The 22,740-nt window shown below is 38.4% G+C and overlaps 1 protein-coding gene across 2 annotated transcripts; it reads right to left on the minus strand.

The window, feature by feature from the left end:
- Window positions 1-1,816: 1,816 nt before the first annotated feature.
- Window positions 1,817-20,630, minus strand: LOC18445018 (protein RER1A). Of its 2 annotated transcripts, none has more exons than XM_006855164.4 (4): window positions 19,966-20,630; window positions 2,486-2,666; window positions 2,358-2,393; window positions 1,817-2,236 (listed from the first exon to the last, which is right to left on the minus strand). In XM_006855164.4, exons 1-4 carry the CDS (start codon window positions 20,310-20,312, stop codon window positions 2,192-2,194), a joined length of 609 nt encoding a protein of 202 aa, XP_006855226.1. In that variant the 5' UTR covers window positions 20,313-20,630; the 3' UTR covers window positions 1,817-2,191. The 2 variants fall into 2 exon arrangements, with proteins under 2 accessions (XP_006855226.1, XP_011627328.1); XM_011629026.3 differs by having other exon boundaries at window positions 2,317-2,393.
- Window positions 20,631-22,740: the final 2,110 nt, after the last annotated feature.

Below are 22,740 nucleotides of genomic sequence, written 5' to 3' on the forward strand. Positions count from 1 at the left end.
ATCTTAAAAAAAAAAATGAAAAATATATTTAAAACATTACAAAATACATCCAAATAAAGTTGAAAATTAATGGAAAAAAATAGATTTTAAAGAGCAATTTGTGCCCAAAAGTATTTTTGAAATTTTCCAAAAAAAGATGGAAAAATATAAAACTAAATATTAATGAGAAAGGTTTCCATACTTCTCCTAAAGCATAGAAAATCTATACTTCTCCTACCATCCAGCTGTCCAATTTTGATAAAGAGAGCCACTCACCGTTTGATCTTAAATCCGATGTCTTAAAGTATTTTATTTTTATTTATTTTTATAAAAATTGTATGAATATAAAATTTGATACTGTACCATCTTCTCATTGGGGCGCACCGATAAAAAAAAAAATTAAAAATTAATTTTTGATAAAATATAATAACCAAAATACCCTTTGAAACTTTCTGAAGTATTTTGATCATTTTATTTTATTAGAAATATTGATTTTATATTTTTCGCTGGTGCGAGTTTAATAAAAGATTATACATACAAAATTTGATGTCAAAATTGTTTATAGAAAAAAAAATGAAAAATAAAATAGTATAGAGACGTGACATTGTGATTGAGACAATCTTAACCCCCCATTTAGAATGGAGACCTGAATAAAATGAAACATATAAGTTTTATGATGTAGTGAGAGCATAGAAAGCTTGCCCAATATTAATGGCCAAAACAATTTCCATTCTTTGCTAAAATGATAAAAAACATTAAAAAAATGTATTACAAACAAAATCCCTTATTTTTTAGATTTCATATAATTTTTTGATTTGTTTTTTGAAATACCCGACCAATTCACCAAAACCATCCGAAACTTAAACCAGCCAGTTCCAATCTAACCGGGCAGTTAGAATTTGCCGCTCAAGTTTTCCTATACCGGTCATAATTGACCAATCCATAGATGGAAAATGGATTAAGAACGACCACTTGGGTTATGCCCTGGTGGATCCATCACCATTCATTCCAAGATCGGATGGTGATGAAGATTATAACATCGAGAATCTCCAGTCACATAAGCACACTTTTTTAGTGTATTCACTAGATTGGCTCCAACATTTTGCAGAATAAGTTCCATTTTCTCCAATCTAAGGACCTAACAAAGTTGATAAGTGAGGTGAACCTTATTTTTTTTGAAAAATTATCCATGGATTCACTGTTTGAAAGCTGTTCAGTCCTTCCAATGAGATATCAACCTGAAGAGAATTTCCTCCAATACATTCTCTCTCTCTCTCTCTCTCAGACACAGACCCCTGAAATTAACTATGAAAAAAACCTCACAAGCAATCAACCTTATGAAATGAGTGCACACTGCAAATGGCATTCAGAAATAGCTCATCATTCTTGGTTGATGATAGCTGTCAAGCTTGCACGTGTGTGAGCACAGAAATACCGTTGTAGGTGAGTCAATGGGGCATGGTTTGGAGATGACATCAGCCTCTCATACCAATTAGATGAGAGCTGATAATATGAGGTGGACAAGTTAAGGTTTGAACCACATCCTTGAAAGATGCGGGCATTTTCATCAATAACAAGTTCTTATTTGGAAGAACGAGTGAAGAGTTCAGTTGGCTCACATTTGACATACATTCGGTCACAAAAAGGGACATCCCAAGGCAAGTAGTCTAGCGTTTGCACTCAACTGTAACAGTTAAGAAGTTAACCCCATTGAGGGGCTTTTATATAGCAAGCCAGGTCTGATAAGCATGGTGCAAAAGGCTACCCTGGCTGAATCGGCAAGTTCCAACCACTTAAAATGATAAGCAGTTTTGTAACTGCTGATGAATGCTGAGTCTATCATAATAACTGCCTGCTTGATCTGATAAATAGAAATTTGGTGTTTTTGTTCTCAAACAGAGCTTTAAGGACAATAATATATAAGAACCTCTGAATGAGAATGGCTGCTTGGCCCCTTCTTGACATCCCTAAATAATTGTAAAAGCGTGCTAAACAAACATGTATATGAAAGATAATCCCGACAATCTCTTTTCTTCAAATTGCAGTCTCATTACCACTGCTTGGACTATCATTTCTATATTTAAGCAGGAAAGCTAATACAATAGAATGGAAAAAAGGGTAAGAAAATAACCCACTGCAAATTCACCTGCTCCATTCCAACTTGTTAAGCTGCACTGCTTCGCAGGACTTCAATGCTCACCACAAGCATGCCTTAGGCAGAAGACTCGTTGCTATCATCCAAATCCTCAGCGAGCTCCTGCACAGACCACAAACAGACTTACTCTTGTATGCATTGTCTGTATAACTTCATGTTACTTGTTGTTCCAAAGAACATACATGACATGACTCGATAGATATCAGTCTCTGGGAACGCTTGCCTTGTCATTAGATGCTACGTTCTTTCCCGTATAACGCTGTAGTGGGCACACAATTGAACCACATTAAGTTCAATTGATTTAGCACATGAATTCAAAAGATAAAACAAACAAAACGAAGGGAGTTTTACCTGTTTACCAAAGGAGAAAGGTACATATCTGTACTTAATCATGTGGCGTATCTGTCGTTTCATTGTGAGAACAAATAACACCAGCCAGTAGAAGAGCAGTATTGGCCAAAACACCGGCACATCAAACACTTCAAAGAATGTCATTACAAAAGCTATGCAGAAGGCTTTTGTGATAGCGTACCTGCAGCCAAAAAAGGAAGGCTACTCATTATTCAAGATACTAATGGTCTCACTTTTTAGTCCTATTCAGGGTCTGCTTAATCACTTTTAATGGAAAACATTGTATACATCATGCAATTAGGATAGGTTTAACTCATAGTGTTGAAATTGAAAGGTAGAGAAACTTTTAGACGACATCACGCACATTCTACATTGCTACATATGCCCCAGCTATACTTCACGTAGCTTGGTAGGCCATCACAGTTGAACAGTTTAAGAACATCATAGGTCATCATAGCCATTGCCTTCTCTCTTCACTATATTGTTTAGTTACATATGCGTTACATACACTTGTATCAGCCCTATCAATTATTTCATATGCATTTATGTTTTGTAATTACTATCATTAGTGTTCATATACAAACCTAAAGGGTTGTGCGTAAATCTCATAATTTTTAAGAAATTGGAGACCCAAACAATGCAGCATAGATTTGATCACCTCCTGCACTGTGTTCCCAGCATCAGGAGCTGACATTTTGCAGTTGAGGAAAAAGATTTGAACAAGCTAAGATGCTCCCATATGGATACAGATATGGGGAAGAACTCGGTAGCAAGGTACATACATACATGCATGCACACATATATGTACGTTTGTGTGTATGCTTATTCTAGAGTGCACCATTCTAATGGTGAATTTAGAAGGCACTATCAAATTTTTGACAATAAGTTGCCTTTGTATTAATTAAAATTAAATTAAATCTTTCATTTTATCACATTAATGGAGAGTATTGAGTGTTATTGTAAATGAGTATAAATCTCAAATTTCAAAACTCATATTGGATGGTTGGAATCGTGTGATTTCTATGTTTACTTTTTTTCTATAAATCAGATTCATCATACTTTTTTTCTATAAATCAGATTCATCTGAAACCATTGTTTTGAAATGCGGCCATCACCGCAAATGTGGCTGCATAATATGCTATGCGCCCCGAAGCGTATTGCATAGGGGCGCATATGCGCTTTGGTGGGACGTGCCCACATAGCGCATATGCACCACATAGCTCGTGGAAGAAAATAGTGCCTACGAGCATGGGTGTTTTGGTCATTCCAACAGCCACATTCATGGATCAAACAAAGAGAAAAAGAAGATTAAGGCAGAAATTTTATTTTGCCAAAAATTTGTCGATACGATCTCGACGTTGATTGGGTTGTCGACTGGGATTGGCTTGGGTTTGAAGAAGCTTGAGCATAGATTCATCAAAATAGATTCATCAACATATTGAGGGTTTCAATGGCTGAGTTTGCAATTCCGATTATGGTTTTTGGATGTTTATGAATTATAATAGTATGATGTCTAACAGGGGATTCAAAGTGTCTCAGAGCAACTGATAATAATGGAGTTAATGAATAAATTAAATACATATTATCACATAAATCACCTCTATATATTTTTCATGAATTAACCTATTTTTTTTAGATTTTTCAGAATTTTTTATATTTATTGACTGCATCTAGGTGATGCGCCCGCATCTATACTGCATCAGCCCCCCGACGGCATCAAGACCGCATCCCACATTTTAAAACATTGTCTAAAAGTTAGGGCATGTGTACATCTCACTATAACGAACCCAAAAAATGTAAACAAAACAATTATCAGAAAATAAAATTACATAAATAACCCTGATATATTTGTAAGAATATTTCGGTCATTTTACCGGTTTGAATTAGTTTTTATGTTTTTTAGATGTGCTAAGTAAGGCTCACACAACCTCAAAATTTCAAGCAAATCCGATATGTGAAACCAAAAAAACAAAAATTGCATTTTAAAATTTTGAAGCATCCAAGATTATATACTCAATGGCCTTAAAAGTAAAACGATACAATAAACATATGGACAAGGCTTTACAATAAAAAGTAAAATGCACCACAAAGCCTTGTTGCAAACGCACGTCTAGTATCAGAAAGCCCTCAAATTGACCATCGTAACCTCAAAAATCATGGATCTAACAAGAAACATGGAATTCAAGCCCTAAAAATATTGCATCTTGTAACTCATTATCTAGATCGTCCATTCTTAAGTATTTACAAATCCGCCAGATCTGTATCATTTTGAAAATTCAAATTTCGTAATCTCAAGGGAGAATAGATTTTCAGGCCATCATAAAGGTTTCCGGCATAAGAATTTTATTTTAATTTTTCATGTAAAGCCCAGGCTTTTATGATAAATGCACCCATATATATATAGATATGTACGTGCGTGGTTGCATGTGTGTGTGTGTGCATGTGTGTGTGCATGTGTTATCATTAGAAAGAGTATTGTTCATATTTTCATTAAGAGACGAGTAATTATAGAGTAAAGTTCCATGTACTTTATTAATATGTCCTTGTCTTTTAGTGAATATTTCAAATATGTCATTCTCGAGATGACATAAGTACCCTTGTCTTTTAGTGCAAATACCAAAAGCCGAAGTTTTTAGTGCAAATATCAAAAGCAAAAGCATGGGCTGATATGGCAATTACTTGTCCCAAAAGCATGTGAGAACATACCACTTTCGAGGCACAATCAAGACAACATTGATTTTTATGGTTCTTGAACGAATTCCCAATAACATGCCATGGAAAATTTTTAAACAATAACCACAGCTAGGACAGACCCAATCTCCAATAGACTGATCCCACCCTAGGAAAGTACTGCATGAGCAAAGTGTAAGCATCACATTTTCAAACAATAATGACAGCTCATATCTAAACGCACACTTAACTCTTTTGGTTGTAATGGCAGTATCATATCACCTATTATAAGTGCCTTGTTGTGATTTCCCATCCTAAAGTGGTAAGGGCTACTCTAGGGACAATCATCCTCTCCCCATCGTGTTTACACCATCACGAGTGCATGTTCATGGCAGTACCATATCACCTATTATAAGTGTCTCGTTGTGATTTCCCACCCTAAAGTAGTTAGGGCTTCCATTCACAGAAGCCAAAGATTTGGGACTTTTTTGCTCAACAGCTAAAAGATCAAAACACCCCCACATGCAACTTGCCCAACCCTGCTGCCTCCGGTAGCCACCTCACACCCCAGGCCCTAGAACCTGCAACCAGGCATCCCTTTCTCCCCCTCTCTCTCTCTACCCTACCTCCCTCGGACCTTCTATCTCCCCCTTGTGATCGAAAAATCAATATGCCATACCTAATGGTACAAATTCTCCCAGCTCTTGCTGCCTATGGAACTCTCCTCCCTCTCTCAAAACTAAGTTCTCTCTTCTCTGCTCTTCTTGTTTTTGATATTGTGAGGCCTAATTTTGATTGGAGTTCAGTGAGATACATGGAAAGGATCTTTTGTGTTCTGACTTGTTTTTCTTGAAAATGTTGGGTAAATGAATGGGTACTTGTGTTCAAAGTTCATGAATTAAAATGACACATTAAAATCAATATTTCCTAAAAGCAACGAAATCAATGAAGAATTTAGCGATGAAGGTTCCGGTTCACATAAAATTAATGAAATCATTTTGAGAATTGCAGTCCTCATATTCTATGCCCATTCTCAAAAAAAAATAAATTCTATGACCTTTATGAATAATCAAGAATTTCTGGTCTCTGTTTGAAATTGGGGATCATGTGATTTTTTTTATGTTAGTGTTCATAGCAATATGCTATGAAAGATACATTGGGAAATGCAATATTCAGTGGTGGAAGATGTGGTACACAGGTCAAGTGTAGGAAACCTTTTATATGAATTTCCCTTGTCACAAATTTAGGTGTGAATTGATCATTTATGCTAAATGGTCAGTACATATGTTGAAAATTTGTGCAGTTTTTAAAGTTTTTGTGCTTATATAATGAATTAAAAATTGGCATGTAGCTGGTTGTTCTTGAACTGTTAGATCATTTGTTTGAATGGTCTTAGAAAGACTAGTGGTTTTTTGTTTGCTCAGCGAATGATCAATTCTAGCTTGTGCTTGGTAGAATCTCAAGTTTGTAGTTTGTAGTTTGTAGTTTTTCTTTTTTTGGTCCAAAACATTTTAATGGAAGTTATTTGTTATTTTGCAGTTTTACTAAGCTATCTCATTTCTAAGTTGTTGTTTTCTATTTAATAAGGATGGTTTGGAACAGTCATTTATTTTTTGGAACATTTCATTGCCAAAATCTATTGATTGTTTGTATGAACAAACTCAGTTGAGGTACAATGATTGGTACTTCGATTGCTTGTTATTGACTTTGAATTATCTCTTTCTAACAATTGGAGAGTGAGAGGTTGGAGCTCTTTCCTTGGCTCATTATCTCTCGCTCACAACTCTTAGCTATTATTTATATATTAATATACTTGTGTTGTTAATGTCCAAAAGAATGGAACCCCACCCCTCAGACATGGCCTCATATCAATCAAAAAATGAACCACTATTATAATTGCTTATTTACGTATCTCCACATTTGCAGACTTCCAGGTTCAATCAAGCACAGGTTCCCAAGCTTCCTTTAAATTCTAGATACATTATCAAACATAGCAATTGCTAGTTCCAGAAAGTCAATGTTCCCTTTCCCAGGAGAGAAGAACTTCCAATTTCCAAGGAATGTTTGCCCTCTAGAACATGCAAGCACAAATAACAGTATGGCCACTTTAAAAGATTAATGACTAGTTTGTGAACAGACAAAGGATATTAAAAGAGCATCTGCGATTATATTGTAGGATGTTAGACATCAGAACACCAATTTGTTGGGAAGTGATCTTTGAGGATTCTTGTCTTTTTTTCTCTTTTATTTGCCCTCATGCCTTCTAATATTTTTTGGCAAAGGGTGACAACACATTTATTACTTATATTGGATACAAAAGTTCCACAAGGAGATAGGTTTTAGGCCACCCGCCTTGAACAAGTATATACCAAAAGAGGAAGCACAAAAGTAAAAGGGTCATGAGGCCGGTTTTAAAAAAATCTATCTCCACTAGAACAAGTTCAAGCCAAAACAGGAGACAAAAAGTAAAAGGTCCAAAAACTGGCCAGGTGGATGGAATTCTAACTCCATATTTGTATGAGAGAGCACGTAACCCACCAGTCGGGCGCTCAACAGTGGTTAATAGGTAGAATGGGAGAAGACAAAAATACTTGTATGAAAGAGCAGGTAACCCATCAGTCGGGCGCTCAACAGTGGTTAATAGGTAAGGTAGAATGGGAGAAGACAAGAGCAAGGAGGAGAAAGCAAGTAATAAAAAGGGGTATAGAGAGAATGACAGATCAAGAGTAAGAAAATGAAAGTGAGAGAGAGAACAACCAATTGAGAGTACAAGAAAGAATACGAGAGGGGAATAGAATTCGAGAGGAGGAGAAAGAGTGAAGAGGGGATAGTAACTGATTGATCGTAAGAGAGTCAAAAAGAGTAATAGACTGAGGGATGGAGAGAGAGAAAGAATAGAAAGAGTAATAGATTGGAAGAGAAGAAAACATAGAGAGAGAGAGAGGAGTATCAGTTTAAGAGAGAAATGGAGAGAGAGTAATGGAGTAACTGTTTGAAAGGAGGGACTCAAAACAGAAATGGGTGCCCAGGCAGTTGGGGTGCCCAACCGCTTGGGTGCATATATATTATAAATTTGGCATTATAGTTTATAGACATAACATAGAGTACTATTTTCAAACACAGCCATACATAAGAGTAATATTGTCAAACCTAGTCAAATATATAGTAAAAATTTATGATTTTGCATTAGAAATTATAAATACATAGAGTAATATTTTCAAACATAGCCCTAAATGTAGCCAAACATAGCCAACCAAATATATTCATCCATCATCATTTTAGCCTTTTCCCAATTAATTGGGATCGGCTAAATGATTCCTGGTTCTCCATTCTGCTCTATTAAAAGCCACATCCTCAGTGAGGCCATAAGTCCCCGTATCATTTCGGATTACTACCAATCACGTCCTCTTGGGCCTACTGCCTGCCCTTTTCAGTCCTTCCATTTGAACTAACTCGCACCTTCTAACAGGTGTTGTACTTGGTCGGCGCCATACATGGCCAGCCCACCTAAGTCTACTCTCTCTCATTTTATCGCCTATTGGTGTCACGCCTAAATTCTCTCGAATAGATTCATTTCGAATTCTATCCCTTCTTGTCTTGCTACTCATCCATCTCAACATCCTCATCTCGGCTACACTCATTTTATGGGTATATTGTTCTTTGTCCACTCAATATTTCACCCCATAGAGCAAAGCTAGTCTCACCGCTGTCCTATAGGACTTGCGCTTCAGCCTCATTGGTATGCGGCAATCACATAAAATTTCAGTTGCACGTCTCCACTTCGCTCACTCAGCTCTAATTCTGTGTACGAGATTTTCCTCGATCTCTCTATTTTCCTGGATTATCCACCTAAGATATCGAAAGTGCGGTCTTTTTTGTACTTCCTGGCCGTCAATCTTAACTACTTCCTCGTCTCTACTCTTATTATTACTAAACTTGCACTCCATATACTCTATCTTAGTTTGACTAATTTTAAAACCTTTGGATTCTAAAGCATCCCTCCAAAATTCTAACTTTGTGTTGACGCCGTTTCGGGTCTCATCAATCAAAACTATGTCATCTGCAAACAACATGCACCACGGTACTTCATCCTGTAGGTGCCTAGTTAAGTCGTCCATAACTAGGACAAAGAGGTACAGGCTCAATGCTGACCCTTGATGTAGACCTATCGCCACTGAAAACTCACTCGTTTCTCTACTAAATGTTCGTATACTAGTTCGCGCTCCATCCTACATATCCCTCACCAAGTTGATGTAGTGTCTAGAGATGCCTTTGTCTTCCAACACCCGCCAAATCAAATCTCGAGGTACTCTGTCATAAGCTTTCTCTAGATCAATAAAGACCATGTGGAGGTCTCTTCCCTTCGCCCTAAATTTCTCAATCAGTTGCCTATGTAAGAAAATAGCCTCAGTAGTTGACCTTCCTGGCATAAAATCAAATTGGTTTTCAGATACACTCGTTTCATGCCTTAGTCGTTGCTCAATGACTCTCTCTCAAAGCTTCATAGTATGGCTCATAAGCTTGATCCCTCGATAGCTATAAATATATTATAATCACAAAAAATAGCAAACTACGAAAAAAAAAAAACCACTCATAGAGGTTCATCGTAATGTAAAGCCAAACTTCAAAAATAAACACATGAAAATGGAAAACACAATTAAAATAATAATATAACACCATACAATAAATATGAAATCCTAAACATAAACAATGGAATTTACTAACCTTAAAAAAAAAACAATGGAAGTAGGCTTAAATCGATCACTTTTCTTTGCCAAAAGCTCCTTTTTGCAACCTCTTCAATCACTAAAAAATTTCCGATCGAATGCTTTCGATTCTGCAAGAAATCAAAAGCTACAGATTCGGATGCGATCCTTTAACTTTTTTTTGTTTTTGACCAAAAAAGTTGGTTTTGGCGAGCATACGATTTAGGGCTTTTTAGGGTGTGCCAAAATACCACCCAAATACAATTTCCCCCCTTGAAGGACAATTTTTCCCTTTTGCGAGGCCCATATTTTGGGCCTCGCCAAAAGGGCCCTAGGTGGGTGCCTAGGGGCTGGGTGCTTGGCGCCCGCCCAAGCGAAGCCTTGGGTATCTAGTTAGCCGCCCAAGGCCACCGTCCTGTGGTAGGCCCAATAGTCCTAGTGCGGGGCAGTGAGAGGCTAGGTTTTTCCCTTTCGAATCTTCTAGACCAATCCCCATAATCTTAGCCTTGTTCATGTTAACCTTCATGCCGTAGAGATCTCGAAACTTGTGAGGAAAAGCTAGATGGCATCCATTCGTTCCAAGGCAGTGTCACAGAAGATAATGATATCAACTGTGTGCCAAAGATGGGACACTTCAGGACCCCTCCTAGAGGTTTTAAACCCTAAAAGCATATGCCTATGGAACAAGCACAATAGGGAATAGGAGAAGATTTCAGGTACAATGGCAAATAAAAGAGGGAGAGAGGATCACCTTGGCACAACCCTCAACACACTTGGAAAACCCCTTCAGGTGACCCATTGATTAGGGTGGAAAAAACAATGGCTGAGATGCAGCCATGGATCCAGGAGTGGCATCATTGTCCAAAAGCCATTTTGGTTGGAGCTTCATCTAACAGAAAGTAATCCATGTGGTTATCCCCATTTCCCACTCTAACTTGATTCCCGCTCACTTGAAAGAATTGTCTATTGGATACGAAGGCCGACTAGGACTACAAGATGACAAAGGACAGCCATATAAACTATTCAGGAGACCAATGGGGCGGAAGACTCTCAAATGCTTAGCTCCTGCTTTTGGGACGAGGATAAAAAAAGTGGCATTCATTGCCCTTTGAACACAAGATCCTTGGAAGAATTCATTGAAGAAAGCTAACAAGTAAGGTTCGAAAGTCTCCCAATGTTTGTAAAAGATGGTCACCAAAAACCCATTAGGTTCCGTTGCCTTGTGTTGACCTAATTCAAACACAGAATTCCTAATTTCTTCTTCAAAGAAAGGCCCCTCAAGCCAACTTGCCTCCTTTGGGGACAGAGATTTAAAGCTCAAGTCCATCAATGAGGGTCTAAGATGGAGGGTTTGGAGAACATCGACCTAAAATACCTTATCACCATCCTTTTTACATGGAGGGGCTCATCAAAGGATTGGCTACCCACTGTGATGTGGAGGTTCAAATTTGTCTTGTACAATGGCTAGCTATTTTATGGGAAAAGGAGGCATTCCTATTGCCCATAAGCCATTTTACTCTGGATCTTTGGTACCAGAAAATATCCTGCCTGAAGGTGGTCTAAATATTGGCTTGGGATTCCCTATGTAGGGAACGTCTCATGAGGAGAGAGGGCTCCAGACTCCTCAAGGTCATGAAGATTACTAATAACCTGGGATAGGGAATCTATCCTAACCCCATAGTTCCAAGGAAGTTGTTTGCTCCACCATTTTAACCTTTAAGCATTTGAAGTTTCTTGGATAAACAAAACCCTGCCCATCCCTAGACATGGAAGGCCAACTACTCCTTAAGGAGAAGGGAGCTTAAATCTGGTTCTTCAACCGAATTAAGCTCAAACCTGAAGGATTTTCTCTATCAATGAAGCGGTGAAGTGTCTAGGCAGATTAGTTTGTGTTCTGAGGTGGTTTTGGTAAGGCAATATGACAAGGTTCCTGTGAAGGTTGACCTCCAAAGGATACTACGAATCTATCAATTTTGGTGATGATGGGATCCTTGGGCCTGGTTAGACCATGGGAAGTTTGTCCCATTGTGGGGAATGCCTACCAGATTATTGCACTGAATAAAGCCCGAGAAGGCCCACATATTTGTTGCCATTCTACTGTTCCTATTTTTCTCATGAGCACACCTGATTACATTAAAATCATCTCATATCAATTGGAGGGACAAGGGTTAGGGGCAGCATCTTCAAGTTCTAGCCAGAGTGATTGTCTAGTTCTAGGGCAGTCCGATCCATAAATTATGATTTAGGCTAATGGAAACCATAGAAAAATCTAGCGAAGCGGCACAAGAAGCTGAAGGACGTTGAGGAGCTACTGTGGAGGTCATGAATGGTTGCGTCCCAGATAACCTAGATACCTTGTAAAGCCCCAAGGCCTCGAGGTGGTACATTGACAAGGTTTTCTCCCCCAAATAGACTCAGGATAAGGCGAGGGAGGGCAACTTCGTATCTATGAGAGCCAATAGGTAAGGACTGTGCTTATGGGACAAGATCTTCTTGTCTGGGTGACCTAGACCCATAAGAACAACCTAATAGTGGTGGGATTTAGGGGTAGACCTACAAAGTTGTCTATCTAATTGGGAGGCACTTTCTAGGGGGCAATGCTGCAGGTCTGAGGCCTGGTTTATCTCATAGTTAATGTCACATGAGAGTTTGACTGGTTCCTTATTACCCTTAACCTTTAGTGGTGATTTACCTTTGGTGGAAAGCCAGCAGTCTCTCTAAAGGCCGCACTCAGATCAGTAGCTTGACCTTTATAGACAACCCATTGATTTAAACATAACATCGATGTGTAGTTCTTCTCTCTCCACCCTTATGAACTCTGTCGAGTCTAATGAGAAGAAGGATTCAACATCTGTATTAAAATCCTCATCTCAGTTGCCAGGATGGAGAAGGACACCATTGCCATGGCGATCATGAAGGCGTAGTACATTTCTGGATCATATGCAGTGCATAAAGACATCCCCAATTATAGCTAAATCATTCTTTAATAAGATTATGTAACATTTCTTTCTGCCAGTTTAGCCAAATGTAACGTCACAAACTCTATATCCAAGGAAACAAATCTAGAGGGTAAAGAGATCAACCTTATCTTTCCCTTTGACCAGAAACGAGGAAGTATAGTTGTCTTTTAGAAAGTAAGTAGACACACTTGAATCTAGACACAAGAGCTTCCCAGGTCTTGTGGCATGCTTTGAATAGGTGTGCCCAAGGGGGGCGGGCCCACCTGCTAGGTGAAAGATGTTGAGAGCTGAGTTCAGATAAGGAAGAAGAGGGATCAATGCATCTAGGTCCAACTGTCTAGTATTCTCTGGCAGTATTGTGGGCAATAGAGTAGCGAAGTAGGGCTAGCTTGGGGTGGAGGGAATTAAGGTCTCTACGAAGTAAGAAGAAGAAGAGGAGGGGGTAGTGATATAGGGGAGGTAAGAGAAGGAAATGGAGGCCTTAGAGTCTGGGTGTATGGGTTAAGGGAAAGACGTTAGGATTGGGCATGGAAGAGGAGATAGTAGTGGAGTGGGTGGAGGTAGGCAAAGAAGTGGGTAGGGGAAGGGTCAGCGCATTGTAGGGGAGACTGGAGGAGGGCGGAAGAATGGAGGGTTCGACTGTTGGACTGAGGGGGTAAGGCAGAGAGGATGGGTTAGAGAGAGAATTGACACTAGGAGTAGGGTTGGAGGGGTGTTTGGATAAGGTCAGATCTGCATGGGTGGGAGGGGGTTAAACGATATGTACGCGGCATATGTGGATGTATGTCAACTCAGTCCTATTGGGCAGATGTTTGTGACGTTTTGCCACTCATCAGGACCATCTATGGCAGACTGTCATTTCAAATTGCTACACATCCAAACAACTTGGTTGGCTTCCCAACACTCTCTCCCAATGATAGATTGTCTAGTAAATAGAGCCATCAGCCAATTCAAAGACCATTTGTTAAGAACTTTGGTTTCTAACTGGAAATGGGAAACACATTGGATTCCGATAGATCTCTAGATGTGTTCTCTACTCTTCCAAGTGCATTCCCAAGACTAGGCAGCATCCCTACAAACAAAATACCTCTATCCCTAGAGTCTTTGAGATGCTTGATGACCTTGTGCTTTAGACCCCTCGGATTACTTTTACTCATAGAGGCCCTAAATCCAATTATCATCCACAGGCAAAGGCTGGATAGAACAATTTGGTGCCCCAATTCCTCAGGTATCTTCTCTTTATTTTCCTTCTTCAACAATCTTACCCCATCGAGCACCCAACAAGACCTAATCACCAGAGTATGATGTGTCCAAGCCACCACCAAAAATCCTTTGGATGGTTGGTAGACTTGAGCACAGTACTCACTATGGACCTTCTACAAAGGTGAAGTACTACCACCTAGCCCAGCCAATATTGCATGTGCAAAGAAGTGGAGGAAATAGCGAGTCACCTCTTCCTACATTGCAAGGTTTACTTTCCAGATCTCAACCTTCTTCCTGACTCTATCTGAATCCAACAGATCACCCAAGCTACCATCAATAGCTTGTACCAAATGGGCTATACCCTCTTTTCCCAAAGTCTGGCCTACTTATTTGGCAATTTAATATCCTATACATCTTTTATACATGTGGTTAGAGCCAAAATATCACATATTCCAAATTGTCAAGCTTAGAACCAGCTATGCTCTATGGGGCGGAATGTTGGGCAGACAAAGAACAATATACCCATAGAATGAGTGTAGCGGAGATGAGGACGTTGAGATGGATGAGTGGCAAGACAAGAAATGATAGAATTCGAAATGAATCCATTCGGGAGAATTTAGGTGTGGCACCAATGGGTGATAAGATGAGAGAGTAGACTTAGGTGGGCTGGCCATGTGTAGCACCGACCAAGTACAACACCTGTTAGGAGGTGCGAGTTAGTTCAAGTAGAAAGACTGAAAGGGCAAGGTGTAGGCCCAAAAGGACGTGGTTGGAACTAGTCCAAAAAGATATGGCTTCACTGAGGGAATGGCCTTTAATAGAGCCAAATGGTGGACCATGATTCGTGTAGCCAACCCCAATTAATTGGGAAAAGGCTATGATGATGATGACGAGAACCTTCATCTTCATTGATTGCAACAAAGCATCTAACACTGGCTAGGCACTCTCCCCTAAACAATTCTCGGGTGTAAATGGGTTGGGTCGAGTCGGATAAAATGGAACTAGACCCGACTGGATCCAAGGGGCCCCCCTACTTGGACCCCTTGAAAGGTTGGCCTGAAAGACACATTCCAACTGGCCCTTGACCCAGGTCAGTCTATATTATAGCAATATTATATACATAACTATATAATTATTGTATTATACATAACATGCATATACATAACATGCACACATCTAGTATAATTATCACATCATATTTAATATAATATGTTATATATATCCACATTAGCATCATCCAAGCCTTATCCCAACTATTTGGGGTCAGCTACATGAATCCTCTTCTGGGAATCCACTCTATCAAGAGCTATACCCTCAGTCCGACCATAAGTCACCATATCTCAAGAATATTAAAATATATATATATATACACACACACACACACACATATATACATATATGTATCATAATAACTTTGCAATAAGATCTCTTAAGAACAAAGTTGCTCTCTCTCTAACCACTCTCAATTTATAGCCTAATCCACCCATCACATTTCACTACTTAACCAATGTGGGACTAAGAGTTTCATTCTAAAACTTTATTCATTTATACAATTACATGTACCCATTCTTCTTTCTTATAAATTATAGAAATCTCTCTCTCTCTCTCTCTCCCCTTCATTTTCTGTAGGTTATATACTCACACTCTCTGTCCATCTCATAGGTCATTCATTCATGAGAAACACATTTAAAACTCGACTCAAATTTTGTACATACGAGGTGCCATTATAACATTATGAATATTACGAAGTACAAGAAAAATTAGATCTAATTAAATGAAAATCTTGGCTAATTTGGAATTTTAGACAGCGACCTATATAATAAAGGACCTTTGAAATATGAAATTGCAAACATTTCTTAAAATGAAATTGCAAACTTGAGGTTGACCATTGACTTGTGAGTTTGATGTCAGTTGTTGAAAAGATCATCATCATCATAATTGCTAAATCTATTGGAGAAATTTTAGAAGCACAGTGGCATCTATTGAGCAAAGTTGGGGAAGGCACAAGGTTAGAGAGTGATGCATCCCTAAATCTAGAAGAAAGATTTGTGAAGATTCCAAAGAAACCTAGAACAAAATTAAATAATTATCCTAAGAAGTTTCCTAGAAACTTCTCTGAAATTTCCAACAATAAATCATTGTTTAAAGAAGTATCTAGGAACTTTCTCTAGAAATTTCTTGATAATCTCTCTATAAATGACTTCCTTAGCTTATAAATACAGCCCAAAGGGGTCCATTCCAACAACTTGAAATTGAGAATTGTCTTGAGCTTTCTTTGAGAATTTGAGAATGAGTGATTCCCACGTGAGGTGGAGTAATTCCCTCTTAGTTTCTTCCCTTCTTATAAAAAACAATTGTATTCTATCTTTCTATTGAAATAACAAGTGAAATTCCATTTTATTGTTCCCTATTTCTTAATCCTCTTGCCTTAGAATACATCATACAATGTTTCCATGTGTTAGCCTTAGCTCGTTCATCTGGAATTTTAGTTCTATTAGTGCACCAGTCATTGATTGCATGAAACAAGGGGAGTTTAAATGGACTCAAGCAGCTGAAGAAAGTTTTAAACTCCTAAAACAAAAAATGACTGAGGCTCCAGTACTAGCTCTACCAGACTTTTCGAAGGTTTTCGTGGTGGAATCCTACGCTTCACACAATGGCATTGGCGCAATCCTTAGCTAAGAAAGGTAACATGTATCCTTCTTTAGTGAAAAACTCAACGCAGCCAAGGTACGATACTCAACTTATGATATTGAACTTTATGCGATTGTCCAGCACTTCATTATTGGAGGCATTATTTGATTCAAAGGGAATTTATCTTATACTCGGATCACAAAGTTTTACGTTATTTAAATTCACAAAAGAAGTTGAACTCCCAACATGCAACATGGACTCATATCTTCAAGACTTTACCTTCACTATCTATCATAAGTCGGGAGCTATGAACAAGGCCGCTGATGCACTTAGTTGAAGGGCCTATCTTCTTCAGACTCTCACATATGAGGTGGTTGGATTTGAGAATTTACTTCAAAATTATGAAAATGACCACTATTTTCAATAGATCCTGAAGAAATGCCGAACTCAAGGAACCTATATGGATTTCATCCTCCATGAAGATTTTTTTTTTTGTATACTTTTTTTCTATTTTTAACACCCTTTAAAATCTTTAGGTTACATTTAGAACGGGTGTGAACTATTAAAATTACCATAGTTGCCCTTTAATTAGTCAATGTTAAAAAAATTCCATGCAAGCTTTCTATTCAAAGGAAATCGTCTTTGTATACCTGAGTGCCCTTAAACTTAAAAATCATTTATGAGTTGCACAGAGGTGGTCAAAACAAGACCCAAGCTCTTGAAAAGAAAGGTACTTTTTGCCTAGATTAAAAAGGGATGTTGGAAGATTTGTTGAAAGATGTGGGATCTGTCAGCGTGCAAAAGGATGCACACAAAATACTAGTTTAGACACCCCAGATGTTAGCCTAGACTTTGTGGTGGGACTTCTAAGAACAAGGCAAGCGCTGGATTCTATATTAGTTGTTGTTGATCGGTTTTCCAAGATGGCCCATTTCGTACCTTGTAAAAATACTACAAATGTGACTCGGACTGCAATCTTATTATTTTGAGAGGTTGTGAGGTTTCATGGGTGCCTAAAACCATAACTTCAAATCGGGACACAAAGTTTATTAGCCACTTTTGGAGAACATTATGGCGACTCATGGACACTCAATTACAATTCAGTAGTGCCTATCACCCACAAATTGATGGGTAGATAGAGGTCGTCAATAGAACCTTAGGCAATCTTCTTCGAAGTCTTGCAGGAGATCGACCGGGGTCATGGGATTTTGTGCTTGCACGTGCTAAGTTCGCCTATAACAGTTCAAAGAATCTTTCAACATGCAAAACACCACTTGAAATATGGGCGAACGCCATTGCACAATTCGGATGTGCCGCCGATAACGAAGCCTGGACATTTTAGTGCAAATGTTGTTGATCTGACTGATCATTGAAAGAAGTCCATGGCAATGTTCAACATATGTTAGCCGAGGCATATAAACAATATAAGGCTGTTGTTGACAAAAGTCGCCATGCAAAGGAGTTTAATGAAGGGGATATGGTTATGGTGTACCTCCTTCAAGAAAGGTTCCCAACAAAAAAATATCATAAACTCAAACACTGGAAGATAGGACGGTGTCGAATCTTGAAACGCATTGGAGCAAATGCCTATTACCTCGAGTTACCTAAAGGAATAGGGATCAGCCCAGGTTTCAACATTTCAGATTTATTCAAATCAGTGTTTTAAAAAGTAGACTGCCCAACGCCTAGGCGGTCCAAAAGGCCTGGGCGCCTCACCCAGGTCTAGGCGGCCAAATTAGGCTAACTGTCCCTAGGCGCCTATTTAGGCGCCAAGGAACCCGTATAGTCAGGGGCGCCTAGTGCCAGCTCTGGGCGGTCGCCCAGGGCCTACGCCCTGCCCAAGGGCGGAAATGCCTTTCGTTTAGGGCATTTTTTGGTCTTTTTTTACTACTAAATGAGTAAAATCATGGGTTTTAGGTTCATTTGAAACCTAAACCCCATTTGAACCTATTTTAGAGAGAAAAAACTAGTTTTTAGTGATTTCTATAGAATCGAAGGGCAAAGTTACAAAAAATTGATCTAAGCATCACGCATTGATGTTAAATTTAGTGGACTATCAGACTATGGACTTATGGAGTATGGAGGAGTGCATGCTATGTGGACTTGTGTACTATACATTTGATGTGCCCTAAATCCCTAACTCTTATGTGTTATACAATTATACTTATATTATTAGACTATGACATTTTTCTTTCTACTAGGACGCCCAGGTTTTGGCGCCTGCCTAGGTGCTGGATGGCCTGGACCACCCCAGCCGCCTAGGTGCTGCCTAATGGTTTTCTAAACACTAATTCAAATATCATGGAGAAGCTGCAGCTATCAATTAGGACGAGATCCAAGACAATTTACCTATGCAAGAGAGTGAGTGCATTCTTGACATCATTGATATCTGAAATATGATGACTAATAAAAAACAACTCGCTCAATACCTAGAGAGGTGCAAAGACAAACCTGAATCTGAAGACACTTGGCTAACAGAGGAGCAATTGAAGGAGATCGATTTGGAAATATGGAGGTCCGTGGTTGATAACTAGAGGACGAGTTCTTTTGACGCAGGGGTGACTGATGCATCCTTAAATAAGAAAGATTCTTGAAGATTCCAAAGAAACCTAGAACAAAATTAAATCATTATCCTAGAAAGTTTCCTAGAAACTTCTCTGAAAATTTCCAGCAATAAATCATTGTTTAAAGAAGTATCTAAGAACCTCCTCTAGAAATTTCTTGATGATCTCTCAAAATATATCTCCTTGGGCCTATAAATAACCTAAAAGCGGTCCATTCCAACAACTTGGAAATGAAAATTGTCTTGAGTGAGTGATTCCTATTCAAGTGGCGAGTGATTCTCATGTGATTCCCTCCTAGTTTCTTCCCTTCTTATAAAAAGGGTTGTATTCTATCTTTCTATTGAAAAAAAGTGTGAAGTTCCATTTTATTGTGCCCTATTTCTTTATCCTCTTGCCTTAGAATACATCAGAGAGAGTGAGGAAGATATGCATACGAGAGGATGCAAACTTTACAATATAGACAAATTACTTGGCCAGTTTCAAAAAATTGTAACTGAAAGAGATGCAAAAGGCAAAATAGAAAGAACTTGAGTAACAAACAGGACATGAGAACAAGATCACAGTCCCATTTCCAATTCTTTGAAATCGTATAATTAAGCCTCAGCTTATATCCTACATTCCAAGATATCCAAAAACAAAGGGAAGAATCCAATAACACAATAAAGCTCACAAATTTCATCATTAAGAAAGCAGTATTTTCATCATTAAGAAAGCAGTAGATAGAAAGAGATTGGAGCACAAACCAGAACTTGAATTCAGGGAGGCGACGGATGAAAGGCCTGAACTCATCAGAGCCCTTTGTCGGCAGAGTCGGGCCATCAGAGCCATCAATCTCGGGATCAGTCTGGGGAGACAGAAACCCGATGAGGAGGTTGAGTATATAGATTCCCAACCCATAAGACACGATGTAGAACCCCTGAACCAGATACACACGCACAACATATGCCATGGCCACACATAGGAAGGCGAACCATCTCGCCGGAGGGTGGGGCGCCAATTTGTCGAGATAATACTGGAATCGACGAGAAACGGCACTCACCCACTGAGCAGTGGCAGGAGAAGGACCCTCGCCAGCATCGCTAAAATCCATTGGATTATCTGGTTTTAGAGGGAGAAAACCCTAGAATCAAAAGGAAGAGAAAATTTTCAACTTAGTTGCGTGGTCGTTTGTTTTTCTCTCTAGGGTTGGTGGGTCGATGCCATGGAAGCAGCGGAGGAATGCAGACCAAGGAGCTAGTGGTGGAGGCCTAAATAACAGAGCCGAGCCGAGCCGAGCCGAGCCGAGCCGAGCGGACCTTCTCTCTCTCCTCTCTGTCTATATGGATCCCTCGCCCTCGAACAAGGAAGTCCCCACGGATCAAGAGAGAGAGAGTGGCCAACGTTCAGACTTGGTTCACTTGGGGTCCACGTAAAATCCACCGTTTCACGCGGCTATGTAGGGGTGGCAACGGGTTGGGTACGGGTCTCGTTCAGACCGGAATAGTATTTGGGTCCAAATATTTGGCCAAGATGGAACCCGTTGGGTTTAAAAATTTGACTAATATATGTACTTATTGGGTCCTAGGTTTGGTCCAATCTATTGCCATCCGTATTATCTTTTTTTTTTTTTTATCAGATGACTATAAGTTGTTATTGTATATAAAGTACACCAAAACGAATAAAGCTTAAAGTATTTTATCTCAAATATTTTACGGGTCGGGTCCAGCCGAACTTGGCCTCGAATAAGGTTCAGATCCAAGTTTTAGACCCAGACCCGACCCATGGGGTCCAAATATTGGATTCATACCCAAACCCGTGTTGGGTATAATCAGCGGGGCTTGGGTCGGGTTCAGGTCCATTGCCACCCCTACAGCTATGATATATTTTCATTTGTGAATATATTTAGCAAGTCAGGGAATAATAAAATATTGATATACAAAAATATCGCTAATAAATCAGTTTTATTTCAAAAAGGCGAAAGAAAAAAAATCATGTAAAACTTACATATCGCCAAAATTAAGATAAGTTATAGATTCATGAATAGTTTGGATTTGGTTCAACAAAATATAGTGAAAATATATATATAAATGACACAGTATAGGATTCTGATTTGCAGTTATTATATATATGTATTAAAGACATAAACAATAATTTTATAGTCTTACTAGTATCAGGCTAATACTTGGCACTTTTTTGTTGAAACTTTCAATAAATTCAGCAACAATGCTTGCTACAATGTTACAACACAAGATGTATTGTAGATTTATTGAGAGCATAAAATGAAACAACAATAACAATATCAAGCACAACTAATTAGCAAATAACAAAAACTGTAAACCAAAGTCTAGGATTATTTTTCAAAGAAAAAAATAAAAAACATCTTCAATATAAGATTACAATTGATTAAAAGAAAACGCAAAGATCCAAATATGTAAAATAGTGGTACATCCATGAAGCTATGTTGTAATCACCAATGAAAAAAGATATAAAAATAAAAAATAAAATATACAAACTTCTCTATGCATAAAAAAAACAACAAAATACTTAAGCAAATTTGAATCTCGCACTGAATTCCTAGCTACCGAAATCTTTAGCATCATTGAATCTTTCTCCTGCTCTTTATAATAACAATATAGGTTTTACAGAAAAAAACAAAAAAGGATGCTATGGATTTAAAAAAAAAAAAACACTTTTTTTTCATTGGGTTACTCTTTTTCTAATTCTACCTATTATTTGGAGATATAGGATTGCTTTACTTTTTTTTGGGAATATATTGCTTGTATGTTTTCGTACACTTTTTTCTTAAGGGAAATCAATGGTGAAATTTTTGTTGAAATTTTTTGTTAAATCAAGATTCTTAATTTACTCCCACTGTCAATGTACTTATCTTTAAATTAAAACTCATTAATATTAAGTTAATCAATAAATAAAGTTATAGGGAATAAGTTTTTTTTGAGAAAAGATGAAATATCGATTTATATTTTATTTGTTTTTTCTTTTGTTTTTTTTGCTTTTATTCGGTAATAGGCTAGAGCTGAGTCTCGGCATGGGCTTTTTGGCTTAATCAAGGCCAAGCTCGTTGCAAAGCTGCTTGAGTAGGATTGGGAGCCCATACTTGGCAAAGACTAGGATTAGGGCCGAGAATTCACCCAATCTTGATCCGAATGCTATTAGGATATGCGTATGGATCCAAGATTTGGATTCTAAATTCTGATCCAACCTAAAATCGGATCGGATCTGGGTGCATGTGGATACGATCTAGATACGACCCAATTTTAAAAATAATATAAATTATATTATATATATAGTGAGAAATAACACTATGAGACCCTCCCACATCTATGTGAGTAGGACCCCAATGATAACCATTAAATTTTAACATAGTTCTCTAAAAACGTTATGACATGAGTGTAGGAATTGGGTGAATGAGCTTTATAGAGATATGTATCAAAATTTAATAGTGATCTTTTGAGGTTCTACTCACATGAGTGCGGGAGGGTTTCATAGTGTCATTACTCTGTATTATATGAGTAATGATC

This window comes from Amborella trichopoda, chromosome 13 (genome assembly GCF_054954075.1).
Source record: "Amborella trichopoda isolate Santa Cruz 75 chromosome 13, AtrichopodaSantaCruz75HAP2 v2.0, whole genome shotgun sequence".
NCBI lineage: Eukaryota > Viridiplantae > Streptophyta > Magnoliopsida > Amborellales > Amborellaceae > Amborella > Amborella trichopoda.